The sequence below is a fragment of the Struthio camelus genome, chromosome Z (genome assembly GCF_040807025.1).
Source record: "Struthio camelus isolate bStrCam1 chromosome Z, bStrCam1.hap1, whole genome shotgun sequence".
Lineage (NCBI taxonomy): Eukaryota > Metazoa > Chordata > Aves > Struthioniformes > Struthionidae > Struthio > Struthio camelus.
Genome location: NC_090982.1, coordinates 68,054,705 through 68,062,983, shown reverse-complemented (window position 1 = coordinate 68,062,983; position 8,279 = coordinate 68,054,705). Strand labels below are relative to the sequence as shown.

Here is an 8,279-nt window from a genome sequence, read left to right as displayed (position 1 = left end):
AAGTGAAATCTTACTTTCTAAGAGAAAACGGCTCAACAATGACTGTGTATGTGCAGCAGAAAGGCAAGTCATTGCCTCCCAGGAATAACATCAACCATTTTCCCTTGAAGAAAGTAAACAGCTGGGAAGCTGAATTCTGCTCACTATAGCAAGCATATATTTAACTTCACTGGACTGCCTAGAGTTACATTAATGAATCTATCTGAAGAACTCAATTAGGTCTTCCTGTCTAGACTTGAGAAGTAAATAAATATTACCTAATGTATGGTATTCAATAAAAGGAAAACAATCACATTTATACATGCTTGCTGCAAGATGAAGCAAGTCAGTGATACCTCCCTGCTCACTATTTTGGCTTGACATCTGCACTTTGTTTAGTCTGAGCTTTATTATATTGACTGCCTGCTCCTCGTGTTCAGCTGCTTTGATTGAAACACTGATGGCAATGGAGTATTGTCTTTCAGCACAGACCTGGCTCAGTTATGTGACAATTAATCCAAATAAGCAAGGGAACTACTGTTTGCTACAGTATTAGCAAGCAAGAAGTTGTTGCTTGAAGACTGCCATGCGTCTGCCATGGCACACACAGGTCCAAGTGCTATGCAACATGTAGGCACCAAAGAGAGCAAATAAGCCCGGGCTACAAGTAGACGTTCCTCTCCTGTACTGAGTGGTAAATTCTCAGTAATTCCCTCTACTTGCATCACTTAGACAAATAGCATTGCTTTCAGCTTAGGAGTTATAGTTGCTATAATATATGTACTCTTACTAGCAATGGGATTGCACTGAGAGGCAAACCAACTGTCAGCTGCTCTAAGTTACTGAACCGAGAACTTCCAACAAAATTTTATGGAACAGGACTTAAAGGGTAGTTGTCTAATGTTATCAACTTGGTAAAGTAACCCAAAAAGTTGATACTAAGTCAGCCTTCAATCTTCTTACTCCTTTTGTTTTACTTTGCCTGCTCTTGGTTAAATAGTAACCCCAGCAGACGCATACAAGAAAACACAATGGAAGAGCAGTGTGCCTAATAACGTGGTGGACAGTTCATTCTAGTGTAGAGTTGTTAGGATAGCGTGATTACTTTGTGAATAAGAGCAATGCTTCTATAGTGAACAACTGGAAGTTTATACAGCTCCAGTTATCACAATTACTTTCCACTACCTATCATGCAGAAATAAGGAATGGCTTTCAGTAACTGTAAGACATCATTATCAATTCTGGAATGAAGTAGCTTGAAGAGATCTGTACTAACTTTTGGTTTATGTTTCCAGTCACTAGTATAATAACTAGCATAAAGTGTCAAGGCTACAGAAGAAGTATTCTGTGAGCTTCATCAGGAGTTGATTCAGATTTACTGCTATAGTTAGAAACAGCATACTGATGCTTATTACTGCTGCTGTGCATAAACTTAGCCAGACTGCTCAGGTTTAGAGCCTCAGTCATCTACATCCTGACCTGCAGCAGGCCAGCACTATTGTTTTCTTAGATGTCATAAGGAAAGGAGACCTTGGAAGTTTTTTAGCAATGCAAAGCAGGGCATGTTAAGCTGTATTGTAAAGACAGTGGAGACTGGCGCTTCGGATTTTCCATTTTCTTTATTGCCAACAGATTTATATTTAAAATATCAAGGTCCCAAAAAAAAGTAATAAATACTTCACTTTAGGCTGTAATAAATAAAAAAAATTATTAACAAGGAATGCACTTTTCCAGCCACAAGTGTGGGTATTTTTTGAAAAATAATGAGGAAAAAAAAAAAAAGTATGGCCATAGTTCACAGTTAAGCAGCCAGCAGCTGCCTATTACAGCTATTCCACAGCAATGGAGCTCTCCCTTCCCTCCCTTTCCAGATGCATATTCACAGTTTAACTCCATCAGAAATGCTCCTTTATAGAGCAAGCAGTCACACTCTGCCGAGTTTGAGTCAAAAATATCTTTAACACACACATGAAGCAAAAAAAGCTATGGTCTGAAGAACTCCTTGTCACACCATTTTAGTCCAACAGTAGGTTTAGGCTTCTGTCCATTAGAAGTGTGCCCAGCACACTATGACAGTCAAGTTTTCGTACCACCACACATCCATCATCAACATACTAGTTGCTCCACCATCTCCACTGTAGATTTCACAGTGAACAATAGGGTCCTTTTGGTTTAACAGAGTCAATCTCTTCAGTTGCATCTCTGCAGCAGCATGTTCAGAGCATATTCCATTCTGTGTTTTAGTTCCAATGAGCACCCCGAAACCAGAAGAGTTGTCAAACGAAACGTTGTGGATATCCTGTCTTCATTGATGTAGGTAAGGAGGTACTCCTCACTCTGATTGCAAATGATGATTTTCGTATGATCGTGATAGAAGTTTACCTGCAAAGAGAAAAGAGTTCCTGTTTGTATACTTTTTTCCTCAGTTTCTGGTGCTTATGTTTAAGAGTCGTAAAGAAAAGTCACAATCTCATTCTGCTCAACATTATTTCAGAAGCACTTTCTCAGAGATAGGCTACAAGCTTACCTGAAATGTGCCATCATTGAAGAGCATCATTAATGCTTTATCAGATTTAAGCCACTGTAAGAGGTAAAGCCTGGGCCTACGAACATCCGTTAGGCTGGGCAGATCTCCTCCCTAGGAAGGGGAACAGATGCTATGTTTAGCATTCAGCTCACATTTAGTTCAAGTTCCGTTTCTACACCTCAAAATGCAGAAGGTGCTGTACTTACATCCATAAGGTTTTCTTCCATGTAGTGAGAGAAATACTTCAGAACAGTTACTTGGCTAATAAACTGTTCAGGAGCATCTGTGGCTGAGAAGACAGAGCACTGGCCTAGCTCAGCATAGTAATGAACTGTTCTGTAAGAGAAGAAAAAAAGATAAGGATGTTAGATTCAAGCATTTCAAATTTAAACTGCCTTAGGGAATTGTCAGTTTTGTAACTGTCTGGAGTACCTACTTTTTGTCTGGCAGAAGGCTCATGTGCGCCCCGTTGTTGAAGAGGACACCGACGGTGTGGTCTGACAGCTGGTACCCAAAGCCATACTTGTTAGAATAGTCCACCCATTTTGTAACCCACTGGAAGGATGCTGTCAGCTGTTCCTTAGGAATGCTGTCTGCTTCTGGCATGTTCTCTAGACATCCTCGCAATACCCTTGCGACTGTATCAGCCACGCTTCCCATAGTACTGTCTTCCAGGCCTGAAAGAGAAGGACTGTTAGATGGACAAGAACATACAGAGAGCAGGATCTCATTCCAAACCTTTATCTAAGCTCCCTTTTAAGAAATCTAGCCTTGATGGCTTTCCAGTTTTTGTTCTTCCAGAGTACTGGTTATAAAACTTAAATTTAAGAGTATTAAAGATGGGAGGAAAAAGCAGCTGCTTGTTTCAGACTCCTAAATCTGAGACATGAAGACGGCAAGAGCAGGGTTTAGAAGAGCAGGGTTTAGAATTAGAGATGTTATGGTACATTCACTTACATTCACTGCTACTGCTGCAGCTTCCCAAAGTTCCTCTGACTATCATCCGAATAGCATCTCCAACCTGCTTTGTATCTGATAATGTTTCCGGCTTGGCTACCATTGTGTTAGGAGGCTGGTTCTCCTAGAAGGGACATGAGACATGTAAGCATCAAATAAAACACAAGCCAAGGCTTATACACAAGTTTTGCATGCCTCTCCTGGCCATCAACAAGTGATAAATTCTAGAAAAACTGGTATTAATTTTCCCAGCAAGTACAAAGAGCTGCTATTAGACTGAGCTTAGAAAGAAGCATGCCAGGTCTTCCCATTCTTTAGATCTTCAATTTGCATCTTTCATGCTATTATCTGTCTTTACTCTCCTGCCCTAGAAAAGGAACAGCTGGGTGCAGGCCTGAACACCACACAGTAAGAGTTAGACCTCAGCAATTTATTCATGAGGAAGTTCTATTTGATCCTGAACTGAAGCCCTGTGTTTAGGGTATAAGGAAACAGCACTCAACAAACAAGTTTCCACATAGGTGACAATGGCTTCTATAATTACTCAAAAGACAAAATTGATAGTCTCCCTACAAAGGCTACCATACCTTGCTGAAGCTCAGTTAAGCCCTCTTAAAGCAACTCTGCTAATCATTTAAGCTTGATTATGCTGTGTACAATCCCAGCTGGGATATCCAAGTCAAATAATTTAATTATAGCTACTCCACCCCACTGTTATTGGATTTGAATTGAACTGCAGTTGCATTTACCTCATCTGCTCTGTGTTTGTGGGGCTGCTGGGTTATTGATGTCTTCTTCAAATCATGCCTGAGCTTGTAAATTTCTTCATCTTCTTTCGCTAGTCTATCTGTAACAAAAGAAGTCCACAAAACTTAATGCTGCATCTGGAAGCACTGTAAGATCCTGCATTACAGTAAATGTAGCAAGCTGGCTGTAAAGTGTATTATCTCCTCCAAACTATCTTCTTTTAAACCTGTCATAGTCTCCCAGGAGAGAAATACAGAGATCAGCCTACACAATATACTGAAAAAAAAAAAAAAAAAACACCACCCACAAAATAGACTATCAGAAGGCCACTATAGCTTGTCTGTAGGCCATCAGAACTATTTCCTCATGCAAGTTAATGCGGGTTGCAGGCCACCATCTACTCTTATCGATAAAGAAGTCAAACTAACCCAAGACAGCTCTGAGATGTAAATACAACTGCTCTGTTGCTACCTCACAGCTGTGACGATTATGGCATAAGGATAAGTTTAAGTGTAGTTATAGTCCACTTACTGTGAGTGTCAAAGTATCTCGCTTTATCCTTTTTACCACCAAAGAGAGCAGCAGCTGCTTTTTTGAAAAAATTTTTAGCAGGACTTGACAAATGGAAATCAGGAACAGTGTGACAACAACTAGCAGAAAGTCTGTCAGGTGTAAAGCCCTGTGGAAATGAGATTCAGAGACCAGTTTTTAGACCACAGGGTGCATTTTTAGAGCAGATATTTTTTCCAGACAGAATAAAAGCCAGTACAAACCTGTAAGAAAAAGTCATGTCGAATTATATCATCTAGACTGGGCCTGTCTTCAGGATTTTTTGACAACATGCTAGCTATCAAGTGTTTCGCAGGTGCAAGGAGAGATGAAGGCAGACTGTATCTTGCTTCTCTTATACATCTGTAGGTTTCTTTAAGATTTGTCGTCTCAAACGGGGGTCTCCCCAACAGCATTGTATACCTGTTTAAAAGGGGAGGAAACAAGTGTTTGTTTGCTTGTTTTTTAAAGTACACACCCAAAACACTTAACTACAACTAGGAAAAAGGTTTTTTTTTGTCCATCTCCTAGCAAGGAGGATTTCTGCAATTGGGTTAGACATATCTAAAGGGCTGCAAACTCATGCAGTGCTGCATCCCCTTTGATTACTTTAAGGTCTAAGCCAGTGATAGCAATATTTCATTTCAAAGGTAGCAAAGTACTTACATTACACAGCCTAAGGCCCAAATATCAGATTCACAGCCATGCCCTTGTTTGTTGAGGACTTCTGGGGAGAGGTAATTTGGTGTGCCACATATTGTTCTGCAAATCAAAGAGGCCAGAGTCAGTCGGTTAGCATCTCAGATAGAAAGAGGAGAGAACCTGTTTTTCATAGGACAAATTTTACTTTTGATTTTGTACTTAGTACCTTTTCTACTTAGAGACTACTAAAAAAGTAGTTCTATGAATGTTAAAAGTGCAACGATGTTTCATGATACAAGAACAGCAGATTCACATCTGCTCTATTAGTCAGTCAGATACTCTGCCTCTGGCATTTGCTATTATCCAAATGCTCAGGGGAAAGCAAAAGTCAAAGCACATAGCACCCCGTCTTCCAGCAGGGGAAATTCTGATCCCAGAAGTAATTTTCTTTTGCTATGGAACAGGATCTCTCTCTGAATGAATTTAGTTTCATTTACTACTAGCCTATGCAGGTTTTTGATGCTCCTACCTCCTCCTGTGTTCCAGTGGTTCCAGTCTAGCTGCCAAGCCAAAGTCACCTAGTTTCAGTTCCATGTTCTCATTAATGAAGAAGTTACCTAGTAGAAAGAAATTCCAGTTAGTCCTTTTCTTGCAAGGTAGGAATGCATTTGCCACAGGTGCTGAGTCATACTTTGTTCAAAGCCAGAAGCCAGCCAGAATTTTTTTTTTTTTTTTTTTTAAAACAGGAATACTTAATGTCATCCCTTAAGCACCCCAGTTTTCCACTGTAAGAGAGACTGAGCTGATTCTATCAATTAAGCTATTGCCAGACAAGTATAAAGCGGTACAAAGCCGACAGGGCTAGAGGATTATGTTTTGAAGACAGCGAGGAGTAGAACTTACCTAGTTTAAGGTCCCTGTGCAAGATTTCCTGTTCATGAAGATACTTGAGCCCTGACACAATCTGCCTGAGGTAGTATCGCACTTCTGGTTCTGTCAATACCTTCCTTGCTTTTAAGATGTGAGCCATTGACTGCAGGGGGAAAACAAAGGCACAAATATCAGTGACCATTCGGAAACGATTCACCTTAAGCAGGAGTAAATCAATGCATGGAGAAATGATAACTAAAGAAACCATAAAAAAAATACCTTTTACACATTACATATTTAAATTAGTTCCAGATTCCAGGTAAGTATATACTGGATTTCTCCCAGTTGATGCTCACCCTTCTACTGCAGTACTCCAGAAGAATGTAAATATTCTCTCTGTCTTCAAAGTAGTGATAAAACTGCACGACATGTCTATGATTAAGCATTCTGTGCAGCTCAATCTCTTTATCAATCTGAAGACAGACAAGGGGAGGGAGAGAAAGCGTTGTTAGCCTTGTGTCCGCAAGGCTGAGCAGACAGCGATCTCAGGGAAAGGGCTGGGCAACCCAGCATACAAAGAGAGTGGGGGGAGGGAATAAATAAAAGTCATCCATGCACACACACCTTTTCCCTTTGATGAGGTTTTGCTACTCGGCTGTGAGGAATGATTTTTGCAGCATAAACTTTATTTGTTGTCAAATCTGTCATCTCATAACACTTAGCGAATCCACCCTAAAGAGAACACACACAAAAAAGGCAATTATACCAGGTATGAAAGAAGTCCCACACTTAGTCATTCACCAGCTCATATATTAGTCAAGTAACTTCCTCTCCACAGGACAGTTTGGCAAAAGATGGGTCTTAGGTCCATTACCTAGAGGAAAGGTGCTACTTCCCCGCTCCCCCAATGAAAGTCATTTTTGCGGGTCTGCCCGAGCTAAAAGGCACGATTCCGTTTGCATTCAGGGGCAGAGACGAAGAAGGGGCAGGAAGGGCCACTGACCACACTACGTGTGGGACACGGCACCTCTGCAACAAAAGGGGAAGCGGGCTCCCTCCGAGGCTAGCAAGGCGCCAGCGTGATGCGCTCGAGCATCCGAGGGTCCGCGGCCGCCGAGGGGGCCCGCAGCGCCGAGCACGCGGCGAAGAGCCGGCGGGGCCGCCAGCCCCGACCCGCCGCCGCTCCGGCCATTACCTTTCCGAGCACCTTGCCGCGGCAGTAGCGCTTCCCCGTCGTGGGGTCGGTTATAATCCGAGAGACCTCAGCGGCGGGGTGGGAGTGCGGGTGCGGCGGCTCCTCCGCTTTCTTCCTGCGGGACTCGCCGCCCGCGGCCCTGCCCAGCGCCGCCTCGCAGCCCTTGGTGGTGCTCGTGGTGGTGGTGGTGGTGCTGCTGCCGCCGCCGCCGCCGCCCCCCGGCGGGTACGCAATGGTCCGCAGCAGCTCCATGCCTGCCTGCCTTCCCACCCGCCCGCTCCGACGCTCCCAACGCCGAGCAGCGCCGCGGCTCGCCGCTATATAGCGAGCGGGCGGGAGGGCGGGCGGCCCGCGGGGACGCGCCCGCCCTGCGCCCGCCCGCCGACGGGGCGGGCGGAGCCGAGCGGGGCGGGGCGGGGCGGGAGAGCGAGCGCTGCCTGGTGCCGCCGCCGGGCCGTCAGCGCTGTCGGGCCTAGCGGAGGGACGGTCGCTTCTGACTGCTCTTTTATTTTCATGGGCAGGAGCGGGTTTTTCCCTAAATAGCCCAAGTGCACGTAAATAAGCGAACTGACATTTTGAAGGCCTCTAGAGGCCCCTTCAGCCGCGCAGGGCAGTCATTGACTGCTGCGTTAGGTTGCGTTATTAAACACCGAGCACGTCCAGTTCTGACTGAGCGTGCGGGCTGCCGTCAGCGTGGGTCTCGCCCTATTTGCTTTTTTCGCCCAGGACACTTGGGGCAGCAGATGCTGCAACCCTCCCCCCACCCCACTCCCCCCTTCCCAGCAGCCCGAGCCCGGCCCCCCCCCCCCCGGC

The 8,279-nt window shown here is 44.2% G+C and overlaps 1 protein-coding gene across 1 annotated transcript; it reads right to left on the bottom strand.

Moving 5' to 3' along the window:
* Window positions 1–1,581: 1,581 nt before the first annotated feature.
* Window positions 1,582–7,753, bottom strand: LOC138064705 (serine/threonine-protein kinase PLK2). Its single transcript, XM_068928506.1, has 14 exons — window positions 7,467–7,753; window positions 6,896–7,003; window positions 6,628–6,744; window positions 6,305–6,434; window positions 5,931–6,018; window positions 5,426–5,521; window positions 4,984–5,182; window positions 4,742–4,889; window positions 4,213–4,310; window positions 3,464–3,587; window positions 2,943–3,183; window positions 2,713–2,842; window positions 2,507–2,617; window positions 1,582–2,361 (listed from the first exon to the last, which is right to left on the bottom strand). Exons 1-14 carry the CDS (start codon window positions 7,716–7,718, stop codon window positions 2,170–2,172), a joined length of 2,034 nt encoding a protein of 677 aa, XP_068784607.1. The 5' UTR covers window positions 7,719–7,753; the 3' UTR covers window positions 1,582–2,169.
* Window positions 7,754–8,279: the final 526 nt, after the last annotated feature.

Bases quoted from the DNA above. Each gene is read 5' to 3' on its own strand.
- LOC138064705 (XM_068928506.1), bottom strand. From the start codon at position 7,718: ATGGAGCTGCTGCGGACCATTGCGTACCCGCCGGGGGGCGGCGGCGGC. The intron at 3,588-4,212 runs GTAAATGCAACT...TGTCCCTTCTAG, and splicing joins ACAAACACAGAGCAGATGAG to GAGAACCAGCCTCCTAACAC. The intron at 2,362-2,506 runs GTAAGCTTGTAG...TTCTCTTTGCAG, and splicing joins TCAATGATGGCACATTTCAG to GTAAACTTCTATCACGATCA.